At 27.8% G+C, this 25,072-nt stretch overlaps 1 protein-coding gene across 3 annotated transcripts in view; it reads right to left on the bottom strand.

The window, feature by feature from the left end:
• Positions 1-3,647: 3,647 nt before the first annotated feature.
• LOC129960467 (inhibitory POU protein-like) overlaps positions 3,648-25,072 on the bottom strand; it is a 76,202-nt gene continuing 54,777 nt past the window's right edge. For 2 of the 3 annotated variants that reach the window (XM_056073923.1, XM_056073925.1), the window contains one exon: positions 3,648-5,480. In XM_056073923.1, coding sequence (XP_055929898.1) covers positions 4,599-5,480 — 882 coding nt within the window. In that variant the 3' untranslated portion in view covers positions 3,648-4,598. Of the gene's footprint in view, positions 5,481-22,415; positions 22,543-25,072 lie in introns of all 3 variants that reach the window. The other variant, XM_056073924.1, reaches the window with a different exon arrangement.

The following is a 25,072-nucleotide window of genomic DNA, read 5'->3' as shown; positions in this document are numbered from 1 at the left end:
TTTTTCTTTAAAAAAACTACTTTTCTAGTTTTTTCCACGAAGGATAATGATATTGAATCCATGGAAATTCTTCATATTAGCGTTGAACCCCGAAAAAATCACCTTGCTGGATCTAACCTGAAGTTGAAAGAGCAAGTAGAAAAATTTTAAAAGAATATTAAAAAAAAATTTGGGGGATTTTTTTTTTTAAATTTTTAAGTCTAAGCTGCAAGTCTAATACTTCTTTATGCTAATAAAAGAAGAAAGAAATGTAGAAAAATAACAATTGGACAAACCAAAAACAAAAACTTAAAAATCTTGTACTCTTCACGAAATTTTGTTTTGATAAAAAAATATATAAAAAAAAGGCCCGAATTTGTTTAAACATAAACCTTAGAATTTCTTTAAATTTTTCTAAGAAGAATGGGGCACTCTAGGAACTGGCTGTCCTCTGCACTCCCCCCTCCTTCCCTGCTTCACAGAGAAGGATAATACCCAGTCTACGGAATCTCCACAGCATCAGAATTCAGCCCCCCAAAAGCAAGCTAGCGAAGGTAGTAGAGCCCGTGTAGTGATTAGCGCAGAAACTGAGGTTGCAGCAGCAATCTGTGGAGGGGGTGGGTGGAGTCCTCATCTCCTCCCCCAAACGAAGGCATGCTGGTTGTAATTAGTCTCGTCTCCTCCAGTGGTGGGGGGAGTCAGAGGAAGATACAAACCAAGCAAAAGGCAGAAACCTTTAAACTGGAAACACCGTGAAAAGGCGCATTTATAATTCAAGGCGCGCATTCATTATTAACGAAGAAGGCTTGTACTAAATACATAATGTAGAGATATCATCCGTTAATGCAGCGTCGCTGGTGTGTGTGTGTGTGGTGGCGGGGAGGGGAGTAACGCTGTAGCGTGTTCAAGAGAGGATCGTTATGCTGGTAAGGAACAACTGATTTAGGAAGTGTCCCCTTATTGGATTTGTAATCGAGTAAAGACGAGATTACCTGGGAATTCGGGCTAATTAGTTCCAAAACCTTCCTCCGGGCGGGAGAGGAAAAAGATACGAAGAAAGACGAGTTTTACATTTGCCGGCGCTTCGAGAAATTCCCCCTCTTTTTTTTATTATTACTATTTCCCCTTCTTTTTTTTAATTGCGTTTGCCGAGCAAATGCCTATCGAGGGGTTGTGAAAAAAAGTATTAATCAGAAAACGCCAACGTGGAAAAATTGTATTTCTTATACGAGTACAAATCCTTCAAGTTGCATAGATTCTGATTAGCGAGTGAAGATCTGTTAATTAAATTATAATACCGCCGAGGAGGAATCGAAACGATGGAGTGGTTTGAAAAAAATTGTGATTCGAGCGTGTTGATGTTTCTTTCGGTGTATAACACTCGGTTTTGGTTAAAGGTTCGCAATGGGACAAGTATCAAGTGTACGCTAACGTGATTTCCATTGTTTTGATTTAGTCGTTGGCTGTTTGATATCACAAACACAAAAAAACAGTCACTATCGAAATAGAGCAGCTATTATTTTACAGTTATAAACAGAAAAAGTATTTCTGGTTTTACAGGAGTCTTAGCGGGTCATAATATATTTATGAGATTGATTGAGAAATAAAACTATTTCTTATACGTCAACTACATTTTTTTTTATTTCAGATGTTGATTAATTTAGTTGCTTTATCGTAGTTTCATTAGTATTTGATTTAACTGTTTTTCCCTTTGAATGTTTTTTATAATACAACAAGAAGTGCTCATCAAGGATGAATATCATAACATTAATTATTTCTGACACTACAAAGATTAATAATTTAAGGAAAAGTAGGAGCAGGTGAAATCAGTAAGTATTTGAGAATTATTTGATTATGATTTAAATCAAGAAGTTTTATTAAATATTTTTACAAAAATTTATTAAATATATTGATAAACATAAGATTAAATACGAATTATTTTAAGGTATTTCGAAGATTTTATTTTTCAAGATTATCAAAGCATTGCCCAAATTACAAAAAAAAAAAAAAAAAAAAAAAAAAAAAAAAAAAAAATGAACAAATTCTTAAAAATTAACTCCCATACTTCACTTTTAATTTGAGAATCAATGAAACAAAACCTCCAATTTGATATAAAAAATTCTATATAGAAAAAAATTGTTTGAGATCAAGCTTTTTTGCTTTTAGAGCAATGTATTAACATAACTGTTATATTTATTGTCACCATTTTTCCTTAATTTTTTTAACTGTACAAAATAATGTAATATTGCAAAATTGTTGAAATATATATTTGAAACTGAATTTTCATGTTCAAAATTTCGAACATTTTTTACTCACATTAAATATTTTTTGTGAAATGTCATTTCATTTTTAATCAAAAGAAAGTTTCAAAACTTGTATATTAACTCAGCTGCAACTGCAAGAAATCGATTTGTGAACTTTTCGTTCATACTAATTATTTATTTCAGTCATTTTTTGTTTAATGTCTTCTTGAATAGATTTTAAAGCCTTTTAGTAATACTTAAAAGGAAGAAATTGTGGAAGATATTTTGTAGAAAAATCTTTATAGATTTTGATTTGATTTTCACAATTTCTTAAAATTTTAGTCCTGAATTTAATATGTTCATGAAAGGAATTGCAACATTCTTTGAAAATCTTGCAAACAGATTCTAAAATTCTGAAAAAAAAAATTGCAAGATTGTTTGTTGAAGTCTAAGATTATGTTTATTCCCCTATTCTCAATAAAATAATTAAACGATTATTAATTTCATGTATTCAATTAATCATTATCAATCATTGAACTGTTGTCTTATAATGTCTCACTTTTATTAATAAAACTGGCATGCAGAATTTTGTTACTAAAATCAAATGTTAGAAACGCGTGAAAAGATTTATAGGGTTACAATTAACTTCAAAAACACAAAATATTTCTCAAATATCATTTTTCCATAACAGAAATTCATAAACAATAGACACCATGAATTTTTCTTGTTATTTTAAAGAATAACTGTTTATCAATATTTGTAGATGAAAATGGTTGATTAAAATAGTTAATTTCTACTAACAGGTACTCGTTATCATTAACTAAACATACAAATAAAAGAAGCAGAAGACAAAATACACAATAGTGAAGTAATATTCATATTATTATTGTATTGGACCCGAGTATGTACAATTCAAATACTATATACATCAAACCTTTAATAAAACAAATCAATTCCGCAAACACAGTTGTACAATATTCCGCGACATTTACATCAAGTTATTAAATGACTTTCTCACAGTTTACATAATTTCCTTTAAAAAACGCACAGCAGTGAACCTTTATGACACTTTTCTTTAAAATCCAGTATCTTATTGAATGTGGAACTGTTTTAATAGCACTGGAATGGATAGAGGCCGAACCTGTTTTTAAGCAGCTTTAAAAGTTCTGAAAATTACGTTAATAATAAAATGGCACGTTAGAATAATAATAAAATTACAGTTAGAATAATAATAAAGTTCATGTTATTGATAAACCAGTAGAGATTAGAGATCCAATTAAACAAATTAGGACTACTTTGCTTAGAAACTTTCACTGTGGAATGAAATAAATAAAATAAAATAAAGTGAAAAGTTTATTTTACATGCTATAGATAATTTTGAAGGGATTAGAAAAATTCTGATAATATTAAAATATTTTTCTCCATTTAATTTTAAATATTAACCTATATTAAAGTTCAAATTATCATGCAAACATATGCGAGAAGGTCAAAGCTAATTATATATCGAAGTTTACATTAATATGTAAATTTGTAGGAGTAGGTCAAATATCACCCTACACTGAAGTTTAAATTAATAATTAAAGTCATAAGAATAGGATACAGCTGCAGAAATGTAATCGATGCTAAATCCATCCCTTTTCAGCTTAGCAATAAACTATTAAATAAGAAAGATATACATTAATGATTTCTTTTTATCCAAAAATGTATATTTTTTTACATTCAGTTAGCTTTGAGAGTGCACCTTGCACATTATTCTCAATGCTGCCTACGCTTCTGTTGTATAAAATAGGAAATCATATCAGCAACTTTCCGCATTTGAATGGAAAAGTGAGCAAGAGATTCATGTTAAACTATAATACAAGATGATATTAGCTATATATATGTATATATATACTCGTCAACTACAAGGATGTAGTCACAATTTGTTGAGATAATCTGAAAACTTAGCAAATTAATTTTAATTTTACATAATCGGGCACGCCTAAAATTGAAGGTCAGATTACTGAAATATTTTCATTTTGTTTGATATCTTACAATTGCATGAGCTTAGCAAGATCTGGATGGCAGAAGGAAAAAAAAATGAGTTAAAAAACAGACATGCCCTAGAAAACTATAAAGATTTTTTCAAGTTGTTCTAAGCTTGTATTTTAATTTACAACGATGTATCTACTTTGGACATGAACTGTGAGAATTGATTATTATATATGATAACATGTGAAAATCACGTGGAAGTTCGCGAAGAGCTCGCAAAATGTGAAACTCAACCCGGCCCGCTCCGTAACTGGATCAGATCCACTCTACGAATCAGCACATTGACTCTTTTCCATTGAAGGTTACAAATCAGTTCACATGCAAAAGTACAAATTTGCTATGATGCTAATGTTGCTGAGCGGAGTACTTCATTCGTTTCTGTTTCTGCCTTTGATTACAGAACCACACTCTCACCACGTTTTTCTTGAGGTCTAATTTTTCGGCTATGGCAGCTATTTTCTCCCCTGAAGGTCTGGGTTGCACAGCGAAATAAGCTTCTAAGGATCGCTTTTCTGGAGCTGCTATGGACGTTCGCTTTCTTTTTTTCTCGCCGCTAGGCAGCACGCTTGGACCGTCAGGTTCTCTTCTCTTGTTCTTGGCCTGTGCCTCAGCTGCTTCAAGCCAGGCTTGTAGGATGGGTTTAAGGGCCACCATGTTATTATGGGACAGGGTAAGGGATTCAAACCTACAGATGGTGCTCTGGGACAGGGAACCGACACCGGGTAGCTTGAGATTTGCGAGAGCCTTGCCGACGTCAGCCTGCGTCACGCCAAGTTTGATGCGTCGCTGTTTGAATCTCTCGGCGAAAGCTTCCAGCTCTCTGGGATCGGTGTCTGCATCGTGCATGCCCATGGAAGGATGTGGTGCCAGAGGGTGATGGTGAGTGGCCATCATGGTGTTCATACCGTGTGAATAGATGGGTCCATGCAGCTGTGGGTGAGAACTGACGGCACTGCTCTCTGTGGGCATGGAAAGTGGAGGAAGAGAGGAAGGACAAATAGGGTCCAACAAGTCCATGGCGTCCATCCCGGAATGGACCATCTGACTGTGGTGGGGTCTTGTGTTGGCCGCCGCATGACCAGGACCCATGCCGGGATGGTGAGCGTACATCATGTCATGCTTTATGTGCAGACTAGGGCCACCGGTAGGACCATGCTTCCCTATGTCCATCGTCAAGCCATCCGGCCGACCGACGAGACCGTCGTCGAAGGCGGGGAAGAGGTTTCCCTATTGAAAAGAAAAAGAAGAATTACTCCGAGTTTTCCTTAAAGATTTTGCTTGACAATCTGTGAAAAATCAATAAAAATACGTAAAATTTTTCTATTAATTTTTATGCAAAATGAAATTACTTTGGTAAATTATAATTATTGCTTCTTTTCCTTCAAATTTCAAGGGAATTACTCAATCAGTTTATGATAGCTGTGAAATTAGATTAACTAAGGATTATTTTTTGGATGAATACTAGTTTTATGAAACCAGTTCAACACATTTTCATTTTAAAAAGTTTATAGTACGCATACAATTGCGAATACATTTATTAATCAATACTTTTGAAGTTGATTTATCTTAAAATTATTCAAGAAATTTTTATTTTATTTACCTTGTTGAGAAATTATTACAGTTTTATTCCTTTTGTAATTATAAAATATAAAAAGGTTCTTACAATATTCCTCAAAATTTATGTTTCGTTATGGAAAAGGAAAAATTATGAAAAATTGACATTTATAGTATTAGGTTTTCCATTCAGAAACTGGTAGTTTGATTATGTTTCTTGTCTTAAACGTTCTTATTTAATATTAAAATGGACAATATAAACTAATATATAGTCATATGGTATTATCTATGGTTATTTCATCCCTAGATATAACATAGCGCTTTCAATTGTGCTTCCTCTAACTATAGTATTTTACCCTATAAATTAATATGGTAGTAAAAAAGAAATATTTTCTGACAACCAATTTAGAACAATATTTAACTTATACATGTTATAATAAACGTATTTATGTATGAGTTAATTTTGATTTTTCTGTACAAATCCTAAATGGAACTGAATTCTATTTCAAATAACCAAACGCTTTCCATGGAGCTATTCTTATTTTTATCAGTCATCGTGTTAAATAACTTCATTTCTGCAAACGAGTATATATTCTTAACTGAATTACTTTGCAATATTTCAAAATTTAAAACAAGATCAGCTATATAATCAAATATATTTTGATCAAAGCTTTCAATTTTAAGCATTATCCTCTCATAATGTGTAAATAACTAATTTTTATGAAGTTCTACAAATTTTTCCAAATATGGATTTTTTTTTTGTTTTTCCCTTTAACATATATGATTAATTATTCCTTAAATTTTACTTTTAAAAAGAGTTATTTCCTTCCAGTAATCTGTCTTTTCAGAGTAACAACAAGTGGCTACTCGAAACAGCCACAAACCACACAGAGAATTTCAATGATTAGAATGCCGCTACATCATAGGTGGAAATTATGGTAGATATCTAAGGGCCGTCACAGAATACGGTACAACCCCTCCCGTAGGAGGTATGTTCCGTCATCTATAGGGAGTATATGATTTCACATTATTTCTACATCCACCATGGTGGTGAGAACCAATTACTATACCAGAAACTTATCATCTTCATATCTGAGATGCCCCCCTGGGAGATGTATTTGCATTGTGATTATTCTATAAAGGCAGTTTTACATACTTCCCAGTGATGGTGCTTAGTAAATAGAATATTATAATTAGAATTTCAATGAAATTCTACATTTTATAAAAAAAATGAAGGATATTGTATATGATACAGTAATGAAATATTATCATCATTATCTTATGGATCAAACATTTATTACTCTATTTAAAACAATTTGTTACAGAAAGATGATATCTTTAAAACACTTTCTTAAATAATCATGTACTTTATGTTATAATAAGTATCATAAAAAGGTAAATTTGAAACTATTGTGTGTAGGTAGTTTTCTTGTTGCAAATTTTTATCAAATTTTTTAACTGATATTCAAACATTTAGTTAAAGTTCAAACATTTACAAATTCAATACAGTATGGCAGTGAAACTTATATATGTTAAGATAAAATCTTATATATGTTAGGATAAAATAAGCCTCTCAAATTTGCTTCATATGAAACTCATCTAAGGTCCTTGTTTAATATAGAACGAACTTATAATTTTTCATAAAATTTATTCTGTAGTATATTGAGCAAATTTTTAGTTTCCGATTTTTTTTTTCTGATGAATATGTATTATTCGAAAGGATAACAATATATAGAATGAAATGAGTTTCCTTATATTTCAATAATTTCGTCACTCTACACCTACCCTTAAGTAGTCAATATATAACTATGAACTTTAAATATAAAATGCATTATTTTGCTTTTGAAATTTAGCTTAATGTAGTTCTAATCAAATCCATTATATCAATCCATTTAAAGATTACCATCTCCAATCAAACCATCAATTCTCGTTTCCCAAAACATGACCTTACACAAATTATGTTTACTATGCAAACGTACAAATAGTGATCAATTCTTCATTCGTGATATGTTGAATAAAACTTGGTCTGTCACACGCTGTACCAAGTACAATGCTAAAATGGAGCGCTGACCTTGTGAATGTTTCGGACTTAACCGCAAACTTTGAGAGTAAACAACAAATCGATTGAGTGCAGTGATACTGATTTTCTAAATCGGTCTAATTTGTAGTCATCAATCAATGTGCAGTTACATCGTATTGTGTATGAGAAGCAAAGCATGAGACGCGCAATCATTACATTTTCAATATGTAATCAACCACTGGACATGATTTTTGTATTAGCAATCGCAGAACAGTGCTAAGGTTTAAAGTAAAGATATATTTAAAAAAGTTTATGATGATAATGCAAAGAGCTAAATTGATAGTTGTCAGCTTACAAATTTTCGGAAGTGATAAGAAAGGAGGAATTATTATTTAACGCTGTTCAAATGTTTAGAAAACAGGATGAGCTGTTACACACATCAGAGTTTGAATTCCAGATGTCGCTTATACTTTGTAATAGCGACAGAAAAAGACGAAGCTTCATTCAAAATGTGTTTCAGTGCTAAAAAAAAGGATGAGCCGTATTTAGTCATATTTACCTGAATTTGAATTCTGGATGTCGATTTTTATAATCAAAAATATATAATTTTTTCACTAATCATTAATTTACAAAGCTGAAATGGATCTAATAAGGTGTTTTATTATTTCCTCTTTTTTACATGAGATTTACAAAGCAAAAAGTAATCGCTAAAAATTAGGAACGTTTCGGATTATCTAGTTCAATTCATATCTTTATTAATTCCAAAAATAAATTGAAATATATTTTATTCTTCCTTTATAAGAGATTCAAAAGTAAGCGATATATTATTAATGTTTCATAACTACAAAGAGAACTTATAATTAATTGTTTCTAAAAAATTACGTATATTAAAAAGTACAAAATTATTATTATTGAAACGTAAACACTAAAAATTTATGCTTTCTATGAATTTTTTTTATTAAATTCAAAAGAAAATCAAATTTTATTACTTTATATAAATATAATACGAAGTTTCAGCTATTCCTCAGTAATCATTATATTTGCAAATTGGTTGTGAATTGCAAATTGTTCTGAATTTACTTTGTTGAAGTGCGGGAGAAAGATGTTTCTTAAATATATTTTCACATTTAATATAATAATGTAAATTTGCTCCTAGAAAAAAAATAATATTGGAAAGTGAAAAATATCTTTTGAATGCGTACTTTTATAAGCTTCGAAACAAGAGAAAAGTCAATAAGCATATTAAAAATTACATAAAATATATACAAAGAAATATTCCCTTCAATAAAGTATTCACATCTTAATAAATCATCACATTGTCTCATTTATTAACTACCTCTTGACGTTATGAGCTATTTTTTTAAAGAAATCTTATAAAATGAAATAAAATAATAATTAATAATAATTTAATAATTCAAATAATAGGAAACTTAGTTGCAAAATAGCACTGCAAATATTTTGACGTTTCACATGATTCTAGATGTCTAAGTGAAAATTTTTATTAAATTTAAAATGCAATGAACTTTTTTATTATTTATTTAAATAAATTGTAAAATTAGAGATGAATACATAAAAACATAGAATAAAAAATATTTACTTAATACAATTTTTTTCAAATTTTAATTTTATATAAAAGCAATCGTTTTTTTAAAAAAATTACAACAAAAATAAACCCTATTTAAATGGTGGCATATTCATTTGGTGCTTCAAAAAGTCCCCTGAAAGATAAATTATGATAAATTTCTTTTTCAATACATCTTTAGAAGCTAATAATTTTTACAGGTTTTTATATGATAGCGTCTAATCACAGTTGTTTAAAATCCGTTCTTAATTTTAACATGAATTATATAAGTAGTTAAATATTTGTATAGCTTTTTTCATAAGATATATAGTACCTAAACAGTTATACCATTTATTTTGGCGTTTTTCACTTTAGTATGATATTTGTTCAGAAATAATGGCAAATTCCGATTTTCCATTAATATATTATATTATGAAAATAATTATTTTTCAAACAATTTTAAAAAGTTACATCAGAAAATATATACCTAGATATATTTTCTATGTCAAATATGTTGAAAATTTCGGAAAGTATTTAAATCTATAAGTTTCAACGCTAATTATTAATTCTATGAATATTGTCAGATTCTCACTGATTTAGCTCAAATAAAGTGCTTAAGCTTCCAAAAGGGATAAACAGAGAACAATAAAAATTGCTAATAACTTCATTTGGTATTCAAACTTCAATACGTCTTTAATTTATTACAAAAAAATTAAGCGATTTAAAAATATAACAAAAAGTAATATAATTTGACATAGAACTTTGAAAACATTCTAAATTTTATGCAACAACTTTGTGGAGACATCAGAATAAGACTCGTTCTATTTGAAAAAGGAAATGTATTTTCTAATATCTCTTAGAGAAAGAAATATTTGTTTTAACTAATCGTTGTTGTAAGCAAAATATTTCATACTTTACTATAGCGGTTAATTTTATACAATACATAGAAAAAGGGATTTACAGCTAAAAAACTTAAAAGCACTGTTTGATATTAGGACAGCATTAAGAACTTTTATTCAAAAGATATATATTTGCTCTTTAACGATGTCCTTTCTACTGAAGACTTGCACCAGATTGACGCAGAGTCTTGAATAGAATCCATCAAATATAATAATGATTACAAAGAGAAGAAAAAGGAAGAATAAGGCGAAAAGTATCAAATGAGTTGAGTTTTTCAGCAAATGAGTTCTCCTCTCAGATTGATTAAAATTACCTTTTCAAGGTTAACCTTATTCGCGATTATCGATTCCCAATTTCAATCTTCCTTTGACTAATCTTTGTATTATTTTTTGAAATATGATCTTGATTTTTCTAAATTGGGATTATTTTAGTACAATATATTAATCCATTATACATTTACGTAGCAATGAATTTTTTTATGATTACATTCACTAAAATGCTAAAGATTTTTATTCATTAATTGTATCTTTCGATACCATTTAATTAAAAAAGTTTCATTATATTTTGATCCTTTATTGTAGATTATATTTTTTTTTTGTAGATTTCGTTATCTTAAACGCTGTATTGTCATATAACATTTCTTCGTTTTGCTCTTGGGAAAAATATCAAATGCATAGATTTGATAACTTTAAAAAAAAAAAAACTTTTTTGTTATGCCGATACTACTTTTAAAAGCATGGCTATTAATTATAATACAATAGGCATTTTTAAAACGCTAGTTTACAATTATTTCGTAAGTTTCGAAAAAAATTAAAGCACTTAATAGTGCATATAAAAGGGAAAAATTGATAGAGTCTTAATGATAGAACTGAAACATAGGGTGTTTATTTCTTTTCTAATTGACTGGCTGGATAGATTTTTAAGTCTCATAACAAATCTGTTACTTATATTTTACAACATTCACTGCTGATACGTCAATATAACAGACATTTCAGCTTACTTTAAATGAACAAGAACCAAAAGTGAAACTATACCATCTTGAGCAAATTATCTTATTATTGTAAATAGAAAAAATAAGCGAATTCAAGTAATCAGATTAATATAAGTAATCAAAACAAATTAAAATTTATATTTTTATTATCAGTTACATTGAATTATTCTGTTTCTCAAACACGCTTCCTACACGAAATTTGTATTTCCATAAACATGAATTTTATTTTGTATAAATTAAATTTTGTGATATTGAAAATAATTTTTCAAGCATTTTATTGCTCTAGATATAAATGAGTGAAATTAAATTATGAATGTTTTCGCTTTGAGAGATAATCACAAAAGAAATACATATTTATAGTAAATATTTGAAACTTAATGTGCATTACTAATTAATAATGCATTTAAACATAATTACTATTTAAAATAGTAAATATTTCCCCTTTATAAGTGAAATTGCAACTAAAGTTAATGAAATTTTCTTTTAAGAGAAATTTTAAACGTAGCATTTATAGATGCTATTAACAGACATAATCTTATTCGAAATTGAAGTCTAATAACTTTATATCTGAAAAGATATCTAATAAGAACTCATTTTATAAGTTCAACTCACGAATTCGTTCAATGGCAGTAAAGTTCTTATTTTTAATTGATTAATTTTCAGGAATAAGTGTAAGTTTTAAAAGATATACTTTAATTGGCGATAAATTTCTTTTATATTCAAGATGAAATATAATTCTTAATTTTAATATTTATAATTTTCAAGAATAAGCCTAAATTTTAAAATATTTAATTTAATTGGTGATAAATTGCTTTTATATTCAAGATAAAATGGAATTAAACTTTATTTGAAGAAACATAAATTTCAAAAAAAGCATCATGCATTAAAATATTGCGTCTTATTTTTTTATTTGCGAAATTTCATACCTTTACCTAAAAAATATACATAGTTTTTTAAGCGAAAGTTGAATTAAAAAATAATTAATCGTGGTTAGCTTTGAAGTTTCACCTTTTAATGTTTTGTAATATTATCTTTTAAAATAATAAAATAATATCCATATTCAGGCTAAATGAATTATTATAATTGGAGTCTCACTTGTCTCTTATCAAAGACGGACAAGTGTAAATTAAAATGCGTGTAAAAAAAATGTAAATAATATATATATATATATATATATATATATATATATATATATATATATATATATATATATATATATATATATAAGTGGATTATATACTTTAAATCGCCTTTATGTTTATTTTCAAATATCGGTTAAAAGCATAAATTGATTTACTTATTTAAAGAACAACAAAAAGAAAAACTTAACAAAATAAGAATAATTGTCTATTTGAAGACATTTATAAATATGAGTGATTGAAATAAATTTACAAATTAAATTAAAATAAATTAAATTTATCCAAATTAGAGAAAATATATATTCATTCATCTATAAAATCTATTCATTTATGCAGAAAAAGCGACATAATAAACATGAAAAGTCATTTATTGCTATAACTTATTTTGAGCAGAATTTCATGAAAGATTTCATAAAATTTCAGCAAATATTGTAAATAAGGGCAAAAGGATTTTCAAACCCTTTTGTTCTTCCTTTCTGTAAAAGAGTTAATTCCTTTCCTAATCATCAAAATCAAACAATGAGAACAGTTTAGAAAATACCGTTCAGCTTTTCTGCATCCTTGGTCTGTTCATTTTACATTTTATTTTCTCATTGGTTAGCATTTCATACTCGGTCATATAGAAAAAATACTTATAAACGGATAACGGAAAAGGCTTGATAAAGCTGTAAAATAAATTAGTGATTTATTAAAAAAATTATTTTATCAAATTAGATTCTTGCGTTTCAGAATGAAGTATAATTCGATGAATCTCTCCATACGAAAAATAATAATATATAAAACTGTAAATTGAAGTATCTAGCTTATTGCTAAGAACGCCTTCATTTAGCAATGTGGATAAATTGGAAAATCATCTGGCACTTTTCAATCAGCCGGGTTCATTTTAAGCTTATTTTAATAAGCTCAAGTAGAAAAGAAACTTAAATTCCCCTTTACAACAATCATTATTTTTGAAAAATGTCAGTTATTGATCATAAGATTTAATTTATTATATTATTATTAAAATCATACTATGAAAGAATTAATGATATGAAATTTAAAACTGAAAATCATCGTAGGTGAAACGTCTTATGGTATTAAGACTTTCGATGTTCTTAAATTCCACCTGCAAGAGGAATATACAAGAAACACAAAATCGTTGAAGTGAGCAAAATAAATATAATGTTTATAATTACTGGAGATAAAGAATGAAAGTAAATAGTTCAGAAAACTGATATTTCGGTTTCAATAAATGAAGTAAAGCGTGGTTATAACAGAAAATAGCAACCAAGTTTTTTGTACGTCAGAAGTGCTAATGAGTCGTAAGATGTAAAAATGTTTAATGAAAAGTGTTAAATATGAATACAATATCTTCCAAAGAAGATTGAATATATAGCTCTCAAATTGTCTACTGGACAGGACGGACTTGTAAAAAAACAGCAATGCAACAAAAAACGTCTGTTTGGCTTAATTTAGTTAACTTGTATTAATGTCGCACTTGAAAGCATTTCGAAGTTCATTTTGGAACAGAACTTGTATTTTTCAAATGTGGTCGAATGTCGGGGAAAATATTTCAGCTGGTGCCACTCAGTGAACTTCTTCCACCATATTTGCAGAAGTACCTTTGATCCTTTGTGTCAGATTAAGCGGACACATGATCTATATACTGAGTAGATCTATGAATGAACCGAGCTTAGAATCCGAAGTAGAGAGCTTACCACCAAGCCACTTTGTCCTTTCAGAATGTCTTGGAACAGGAAACCAAAGTTACAAAAGGGAAAAATTTTAGCAATATATTGTAAAAACAGTAGAGTGCCAAAAAGAACATCACTGCTTAAAATATATCTGACTCGTAATCAACAGTGGCACAATTTTTTTGTGGAGAAGAACAAGGATTTCAATGTGTATGCGCTATTTGATAATTTGAATCAGTACAACAGGTTAATTATTTTCCCTTTTACTTAATTCCAAGCTTCAAATGTTAGCATGATAATAGCAGTTTTTTTCTCTTATTATTTCTATGAGTTCGGGATTTACTCATCGACAGTATTTACAAAGATCGACCTTCTCTATGATATGTTGAACATAGTATATGATGCAGCTTAATATCAAAATGAAAGAAAGTTGCTAGCAATAATTAATTCCGTCTTATCCTATTTACTTAAAGTGCAAAAAAGGCTCATTTGCTTATATGCTTAAGGATGGAAAAACAATTATTTGTATGGAATCAACATAACATTATTTTACCACGTTTATTGCTTCATACAAAATCACAAAACTTAACTAACATACAGAGATAGCCTCTTTGTGTTAGTTGCATTTTAACAGGTAATTTAGTACTTAGTGTAAAGAATTTTCAGAAAATGCACACCAATGCATCAAACATATATGGAAAAATCCTTTCATGAAGGATTTTTCCATATAAGTTTGTAATAAGTTCTTGCTAAACAAACACGTGTACATAAAAAATCAGTATTTTTCATATATTAGTGACAATTAACTTGCATCAGCAGTATTTTCATATAGTTACCGAATTACACGATTTAAAATTATGGTAATATACCATAGTTTCGTAATGAACCATAAGTAATGAACCATAGTTTGGTAATGAACCATAGTTTGGAAATGAACCATAGTTTGGTAATGAACCATAGTTTGGAAATGAACCATAGTTTGGTAATGAACCATAGTTTGGAAATGAACCATAGTTTGGAAATGAACCATAGTTTGGTAATGAACCATAGTTTGGAAATGAACCATAGTTTGGTAATGAACCATAGTTTGGAAATGAACCGTAGTTTGGTAATAAACCATAGTTTGTGAGTATGACAAAGAATTACTTAGTGTGTCATAATTCTATGCCCAATTAATACGAAGCATAGAGACTTCACTTATGAAAAACAATTCTTTAATTATTAAAAGTCAAGCAAATTAAATTAGCAATAATTCCAAAATAAAAATAAATTTCATGTACTTTATACCTTTGACAACAATTTTAGCAAATAGTGTATAGATAATCTATATTTATTTGTGCGTAATGAAATCAATTTGCATCACTTTTTAAAACTCCAAATAGTATTATATATCAATAATTGCGACCCGAAGAATTTAAGGAAAACCTAGAAAATGAAAATAATTTAGAATTAAGAATAATAATAACTTAAAAGAATAATTAAGTAGTTTAATCAGATCGCATTCCTATTAATATAAATATACTGTGCCGCAAAGTTAACCATTAGTTGGAGTGATTTGTAATATTAAGTTATTTGATCAATTATTATTATTATTTTGTCCAAATTTAAGATATGTGACCTCTAAAAATAATCCATAGAGTCAATTAAATTTCATGCTCGTAAAACGTCTGCATAAAATTTAATCGCTTATGAATGATTCATTTAAGATATTTGAAGCATTTTCTTCATCAAATATCTTATATCTGCAGTTTTGGCAGTCTGGATTAAGTCTGGACGACATCACTCAAAAATACTTAAAAAAATATTTATACTCTCATCAAATTTGCAGTTCCAAATATTGGCATTTATATGAAAATAAAATAAATTTATTTTAACTTATTGGATATGGATTGTACACCATTGTGCAAAGAATCCAATGTCTTTAAAAAATCTGGCGTTTTGAATGAGTTCAAACATGTTTTATGCTCAAATGCTTAAATTCACAGACCAAGAAAAAATTATTTAGAGACGGATTAAACTTTTTTTACACTTTTCTTTTAGTTAACGTCAGCCGAAATTGATTTTCCAGTATTCAATGTTCTATGATACCATGGAATTTTCGAAAAATGTTCATATTTGTGATAATGCTGGCTGAGTTATGAGATAAACAAGAAGTTATTTATTAGATCAAAAGTAAGGAAATAACTTGAATGGATATAAAGAATTGATATCTCCTGGTCATGTTAACAGATGAGAAAAGACACATTTTTTCCAAGCACCCAAAGGTGAATAACATCTGAGCATTGAGGCGCCGTAGATGATATCTAAGTGTTCTTGGTTTTATAAAACTACCTTTACTTCTCCTGAGAGAAAAAGTATCAATAATGGCAGCAATTCAAGAAAGAACTTGAATAGATTTGGAGATTTGCTATCTACTTCTGATTATGTAATGGGATGAGAAGATATATCTTTTCTCAGCCGTTTGAAGGTAAAGAAAATCTGAGCATTAAAGTGACTTAAATGATGTTTCAGTGTTCTTGGTTTTATAAAACTACCATTATTTCTCCCGAGAAGAAAAATATCTATAATAATGGCTGCAACTCAAAAAAGAACTTGAATAGATTTTTGAAATTTGCTATCGACTTCTGATTATGTAATGAGATGAGAATAAATACCTTTCCTTAACCGTTCGAAGGTAAATAAAATTTAGCTTTAAAATGACGTAAAAATATTTAAGTGTTCTTGATTTTATAAAACTGCTATTACTACTACAGAGAGGGAGAGCAAAACGACAATGACAATAAAACCAAAAAACTAACAAATAAAAAATAATTTGAATGGATTTATTATATGTGTGTCATTATATTATATAAAAATAAATGTCATTTCCTGATCACATAAAACTGTCAGAATTCTAAGAACGAGTTACATAAAAGCAAAACCTGAATATTTACTTATATTTTAAATCTACCTGGGTAAGTGCTTTAAAGGAAATGTGGATAAAAAGGAAGGGAATAATTGAAATGGATTTAGCCTTGCGTGATCCCCTCTCGATCACATCAGTACATAAAAAAGACGTCACTTCAGAGTTACATAATGCTTACTGAAATCTAAGCATAAAACTACCAGTCGACGAGCTAACTGTTTTCTAAACGCTTTACCACTCAGGAGCAGGTGTCCTGTTTTGCCCGGCGGGAGAGCAGACACATTAAGGCACGTGTAGCACTTAACGTACGCGTGGCCGCGGAGAACCACGTGCTAGAAGCGTGGCACAAACGGACGTCGCATCCCCATAGCGGTGAAATGACCAAATTGCCTAATTGGGAACATACTCCTCCTAAAAAAGTACCCCATCAGCAGATCAGGCCTCGCGTCGGTTAAGTGGTGGGACTTAGTGGGGGTCAGATTGTTATCGTGAGAAACTCTTAACGGTTGTTAAGAAGAAAAAAAATCACAATTTTTTTTTAAAATTACATTTTATGAAACTTTGTGGGTTTATATTTTTTAAAAAGCTTCTCTCATATGCCTATACATTACAAATCTTCTATTCTGAGACAAAATGGAAAGTTGCAAACACATAAATGTCTGGGGCTTTGCCTTTTTATATTATGGCCATTTCAAATCGTTTTGAATTACTTTTGTTTTGATTAAGTGGTAGTTGTTAATTTGGGTCTGATTATTATGTGGGAAATGTAGAGATTCTTATGAGAATGGTAAATAAAAATTGTTTTTTCAAAAACAAAATTTTGTTTTATTGTTTTTGTAGAACAGATGCCTTCCAAAAGTTTTTTAAATCCCCTATGTTTTCAAATTTACGACAAAGCAATATCATTTATTATTTTTAACTATTATTCATTAGAGCAGTATTACTATCAGGGAAGTATTGCCACTTTCTAAATATATGATATACTGCTATCTACAAAATATCATTACTATAAAATAAAAGGAAATTAGAATAGTCAAGCACAAACAAATTACAATCGTAATGTAGATGCTATTATCAAGAAAAGCAAGATATAATTTAATAAATCATTATATAATATAATCTACTATTAGCAATTTTAATAAATATTATTTTTACTCTTAATGATCCAAGAATGAATGAAAAACAATTTCATGTTTATCATGATCAATATTTGATTCTTGATATAATCTCAGAGAAAAGAGATTTTAAAATTGTCTTTGATTCCCTGCTCTTTATCGAATTATTTTATAGATAATTATATAAAGTGCAATTTATAAAGTCGTAAGAAAACATAGATTCATTCGATAAACAATCATGTTTGACTAAAAACCGAATTCGAAATTTTGATTATGATTTATTTCTTTGTTATGTAAAATATATAATAAAACTGTTATCTACTTTTAGAATCATCAGGACAAAATATATTAAAATTTAAAAAGATGAGAATTGAAATATATTTTCTACTATTCTTAATTTTTGAAACAATAAATCACGATATATTTTGTTTTCAAAGTCAATTCCTTAAAGAAACGAAAAATGGTATTTTTATATAAAAATAAATTAATAAGAATTATTAAAAAATAAATTCACTAGAATTATTTTTTTAAAAAAATTCACAAGAGAATATATAAAAAGTTAAGTAAAATATAATAATGAAAAAATATTTTTATGTCTGGAAAATTTTTAATAGCATCGAAATGTTAAGTCGGACTTAATTTTTCTCAATCATAGAAACATTGATGCAAAAGTTTTAAAACGCAAATTTTTTTATAGGAAGCATTAAACCGGTGAGTCACTGTTGCAAACAAATGAGGAATAGCGGTAAATAAATGGAAAATTGTTGTAAACAGACAACTTGCGATTTTGCGATCACTCAATATGACATATACAACAACAACAAAAAGATTTGTTTTCAGTTTTTATGTTGCTTCGAAAAATGAAAAAATGTAGATAACAATCAGCATAATTTGTTTGATATAACGATTATAACATGGTTTTTATAGTCCATTGTTCATAGACCCGGCGTTACTCAGGATTAAAAGGCTTTCATATATAACACTTTTAACGTAGAGCCTACTGTTGTAAAAAAATATCATAATATGCAAAACCGTTTTCCAAAATCTCTGCATTGAAATGAAGGATAAATTTAAAAAATAGGGGTAGAATAATTGAATAGTTCTTTACTTTTCTTTCCTCCGTTTAAACGACAGACATTGACAAATCAGTATACATTAGACATTGATAAATCAGTACTTTGTGACAAATGAAACTCTATAAAAAGATATAGACTAAAATAAAGCTGAAATTTTAAAAAATAATGGTAAAGTAGTTAAAAACTAACATTAATTTCAAAGCGTTTAATTTTTTTAAATTAATGGCAAGAAATGCAATGCTGAAGTGAGATTCATATCACTGAAATGATAAAATTTTGAATTTTAAGATGATTTAAAGACATTTCTTATAGAATAATTTACAACGAAATTAATGGGATTAAGCTGTGAGTGAATTAATTTAAAATTTTGTATCGGCAATTTCCTTTATTATTCTTTTAAATGCAGATCCTAATGCTATATCAAATCATTCAATAACGAGAAAATAACCATTTTATAAATTTCAAATTCTCTAACGGAACGGTATCAAGTAATGGTCTATTTGATTAACTCTCCCTGACATTAGTTTATATATTTTTATTTTCGTTTTAACTCTCATTTCCTTACTTTTTTATGTTTAGAATTCATTAATCAATAAAAATAGAAAAAAAATAATCAGACTAAAGAACGAAGAAATTAAAAAATCAAGTAGGACGGAAATATGATGTAGTTGCTTTTTGAATGGCACTGGAAAGTATCAAAATTTTCTCATTGCGTAATCTTAAAAGATATATCGGAAGACGAAAAGTATTATTTTCTTCGCTTTAAATATGCTAAATCTCAGCTGGAACCTTGGCAGCTCCATTTTGGAACCCAGCCAAATACGACCTTTTTTTTTTTTTTTTTTTTTTTTTTTTTGCCATGATGAAACCTGTCTGGCTAAATATAGCCACTTACTTCTTTGAGACAAAATTAATTGAATCTGGGTAAATTATTGAAATATTCTATCATTATTTTATAAATGACTGAAACAACTTTATATAATTTTAAGTCTAATTCTTAATAATTAATAGATTTATAATAATTCACGAATAACTTATTCATAAACATTCATTTAAGTAAATGAATTTATTAAGTTCTATAATTTTTTCCTATTCTTTTTGACAAAAATCTTTAGAAAACTATTTTAGGAATTTTCTTAATTTTAACAGACTTAAAATATCAGAAAAGTGAAAAAATTATCGTCTGTGAATGTTTTTGGTCGAAATAAACTCAGTTTAAAACCACAGCTTTATTTGATCAAAGGCCAAATGTTTTTTGCTTCAAGAACTAATGCTTTATCCCACAGAAAATGCTTTGACCATTAATGCAATAGGAAAAAAAAATCCGATTTAAATGGAATTCCAGGAACAATTTTTATTCTTTTTTCTGACAGAAAAAGTAACTATTCGATACTAACTTCCTTGAAATGAACACAAATAATTAATGTTCAATTACAGTATCTTTACACCATTTCATTCGAATAATGATGTTTAGTCTACCAAACAACTTAAATATGCAAGAAAAAAAGATACCTAAAAATTTAGGAAAACATCGAGCTTGAATTAATGGATTTATTAATTATGCATAAAAACTACACCCTATTAAAAAGTACTTTTCTGCAAATAGTAAACATAATTTATCTTGTTTACAAGGTGGCTAAAGGCTGTATAGAATTTTCTGTGGATTGAAAGTGCTTTTAAAAATCAATTTATTTAAAATACAATATAATTTCGGAAATTCAAAATACTGATAATTTTCTATTAGACAGTATGTTCTTTTTACTAAGTGTAATAAAATGTATCATTTTATTTTAATGAGATGCTATTTGAGTTTAAAATTGTTTTTATTAAATTTTAAAATATTAAAGAGATTTTTGAACTGATATTTTGCACCTAAATTCATGATATAAAAAAAGATCCCTGAAACTATAGACTAAACGTGATTACCAATTTAAACTATTGCTATTATTTATTTATAGTGCATAGATTTTAAAATATGTAAAATAATTCTTTCCAGATAAAATATATTAGAAAGAAAGAATGGAAGCGAATTTTTTTTTTTAAAATTATTTATCCTTTTGATTTGGTAATGTAAAATAGGTTGGAAAGATTTAAAAAATTTAACGTTTTGTTTTTTTTCGCTTATATCATAATGCTTGAAACTTTTACGGTTCTAATCTCGGATTTTATGTTTTATCTTTTTTTTTCTTTTAATTTATGGTAGAAAATTTAATTAAGTTACAAATTTTTGTACACTGAAACCTTCAATTTCTTAATATAAATTTTTATTTTGAATTTTAAAGGCAGTATTATCATTTCGTACTATCAAACTTAAGAGTAAGGAAAGAAAACAAACCCAAAAATCCCAAAATTCACTCTAGTTGTATTATATATGTGCCAAAACAGGCGTTTCTAAATGAAACTCAAATTTTAAATACCTAGAAATTTTTCTGCATCTGTGTCACATTTAGCCGTAGACTAAAGTTTTTTGGAAAGAATAATGAACAAATGAAATTTAAAATTTGAATTTTGAAAGAAGGGTGAAACCTACCTCAGATAGGATTAACCTACCTTGAAGTTTAAGAATTCACGAGACCTTATCAAAGAAATGCTATCAAAGTCTATCTTTTAAACATTACAAGAAGAAAATAATAATAAAAGAGGAATATTAAGCATACTTTTTATCTTTTCATCGCTCTCGTACTATTTTAATTCAAGTTAAAGCATTTTTAGAAATTCTTAAGAATATAAAATAGTTTTTATATAGTTATTTTTATATTGACCGATTAATTTAAAAAATCTATAATCAATATGTAAAATTTTCTGTGTGATAATGATGGCAAAGTACCTTTTCATAACCAAACATTTCCTGCTATGGTAAAGACATGTTTTTTAATTAAAATAAACGACAAATTCTGATTTATATACAACAAAATGATCGAAAAAATTTGCTGTTTTAAATACAAACAAGAATTTTATTTCATTTATCAAATTGACACATATTTTTAAAATAACATAACAATTGCTTAAGAAATAAATAAATAAAATTTAATCAAACGCTCATGAGATAAAAAGTTTATTCAAGATAAAAATTCTTTCGGCAAACAAATCTTATTAATAATCATGTATTCCTTCATTAATTATTAACATAAAAAGACGTAATATTTTGGTCTTTTCATATTTTTATTAAATAACAAGCTGTCTAAACAGAATCATCGAAACAAAATTCCTTTTTAATGGCATACTAACAGCTTCATTGTCTCCTTTAAGGTCAGCTCTCATCTGGGAATTGAGATTAAGACTGCTTGAAGAGGATAAATACCATTCTCTATGGAAATCCTTTTGGGAGTCTCTTCTTTTTGGAAAGCTCTCAGTCCTGAAATAAAATTATATTTTCAGAACCTAGAAGGAGCTTTAGGACACAAGAAATAACTTTAAGAGTGAATTTTAATTATAATAAATCATAAAAGAGAAGACTTACCTGTCTAATGACTTGGAAGCGGGTCCATCTTGTTTACAATCATTTAATTCTCGCGGTCGAAAGCGCGTCGACTTCCGGAATTAAGCTCTAAGTCCAATCTTGACTTACCTTGATATTTCAAAGTAATCCATTAATAATTAATAAAAAACTTTAAATAAGTAAGCCTTTATATTTCAGCTATGCTCATTTCATGGTCTAGCTGGTTATTAGGAGCAACTTAAAACTGTATTTGATAAATTTTGCTGACTTAGTTTTTTGCCATGATATTGTGGTAAAAAGAAATTTAAAAATCAATTGATTTTATTTATTTTAAAAAAGATTTTGAATGTAAATTGATAATTTTCAATTTACATTCAATGACATTTACAATTTAATAACAATGGGTAACAAAATAACAAAAGGATGAGTACAATAAAAAATAAAATTTTTGAAATTAAGATAACATTAAATAAAAATAATGAAAAAAAATCCAGAAAATTATCTTCATCTATAGAATAAAAGCGATATTTTTATTTTTAAGGAAACCCGTTTTTTTAAAGAATGTAATTCTTTACGCTATTGTTAAGTATTATCATCAATAAATTTCTAAATTTAAATAAGACACATCTTGAAATTTAAATCTGACATATGTCAGTTGCTCACTGGAACTTGATTAGTATCTTAAAAAAAATATATCGGCAAATTTCTCCAGCTGAATTTTTGAAAAAGTGATATAAATTTTGAGTTGTTTTTTATAAAATATTTTATAAGAGTAATTTATACAAGAGTTCCATAAAAGCATCTAATTAGTTCTATAGTTTTTCAAAATTAAATATTAATTCAAAAAATTGTTTTTTTATAAAATTAAACATTAACTTCTCATGCTAAAATTTTTTTATGGCAAATCTTTTGTTTTCAAAAAATATTTAAATAAAAAGGAAGCGGAAATTGAATGTTGTCATTACCGTAGAATTGCAAACCAAGTGGCCCTGATTGCCATATTGAAATTGTGCATTGAAATAATGTTAATTAGACTTCGTTCTTACCTTTTGAAACATTCCAATGGGATTTTAACTGAGACGCGATAAGAAATTCATATAAAATAAAAAAAAAAGAAATTTGCATAAAATATTGTTCGACTTACTATGACAATAAAAATTATTAGCTAATAGCTTAATATATTTTTTATAAAATTGACTGATAAAATTTTATGAAACACATTAAATATAAAAATTCTATATACAAATGTTAATATGTTATTTAGTACAACTTATACATTGGGCTTATTTTTAAATAATCAACAAAAATTTGTTCTACGTTCCCATACAATTATAGACACCAATATGTTTTGAAAGTACTGCAATAAAAATAATATTTCCTTTTCTTTTTACCACAATTTCAAGATACATTTTGTATAAAAAGAAGTATTACCTAAACTCAACAATACTTCTTAACATCGAATACGTTATTTTCATATCAAGAAAACAAAATAAAGTTTGTAATTACAATATTTGAGTAGGAAATTCGGTTCAAAAATGTAATTTTAAAGTGTTTGGGAGTGGCATTTATCGTTTTGAGCGGTTCAGCAATGAAACTTCAAAAATAACCTTAAATGGAAACCATTTCATATTCAGATGTGTTATATATACAAATGAATATTTTAACACTACAATGAAAAATATTGAAATGAGAATGTTTTATAAAATAAACGTTTTTAGTCAGTTATTCCATGTTTAGGAAGATTAATTTTCTATGAAAAGGTTAATTTTGATTGATTATAGATGGATAAATATGTACAGGTGTGCATAAATACGGAGCTCGTTAACAGTTTGTGTTGTTTCTTATTAAATCAATTTTGGCTCAATAAATAAACTAAATGCGATCCGCATCCCACAATGTTTATATGCATTGTGCCCAGAAGATTTTTATTAAAAAAGCAAAATATTCTCTTTTCCATAAATATACACTTTCTTTAGCAAAATTTAGTCTTTTCAGTGAATTTCTTAGGGTTTTATTCTTTTAACAGTAATGCATTATTTGATAAAACTTTCCCTTCTTTAACAAAAATAAAATATAATTTCTACCTTTCCCGCAATATCTATTTCGAAATAGAAAGAGTAAAATTTGGTGAAGTGAAAACCTCAGTTCACAAAACTATGGAAAAGATGCAATAAAAGTGTATGTTTATTATACAAATCCAATCAGTGGCAATGATGATTTTAATTTTCTTTTAAATATATCGCATTTTTATCGCTAGAAGTATCTTTGCATTTATTTTCAATATATATTTTCTTTATATATACATTTTTTATTTAGATATTCATTCTTCGCAATTGTTTGTTGTTACAAAACATACAAATTCAACTGGATACATATGTGTGAAGGGACTTCATAAAATAATAAAGGTGCACTTATGCGTTTAGTTTTTTACACTATTTTAAAAGGA

Source organism: Argiope bruennichi, chromosome X2 (assembly GCF_947563725.1).
Source record: "Argiope bruennichi chromosome X2, qqArgBrue1.1, whole genome shotgun sequence".
In the NCBI taxonomy this organism is placed as follows: Eukaryota; Metazoa; Arthropoda; class Arachnida; order Araneae; family Araneidae; genus Argiope; species Argiope bruennichi.
This window is presented reverse-complemented; position numbering and strand designations above follow the sequence as displayed.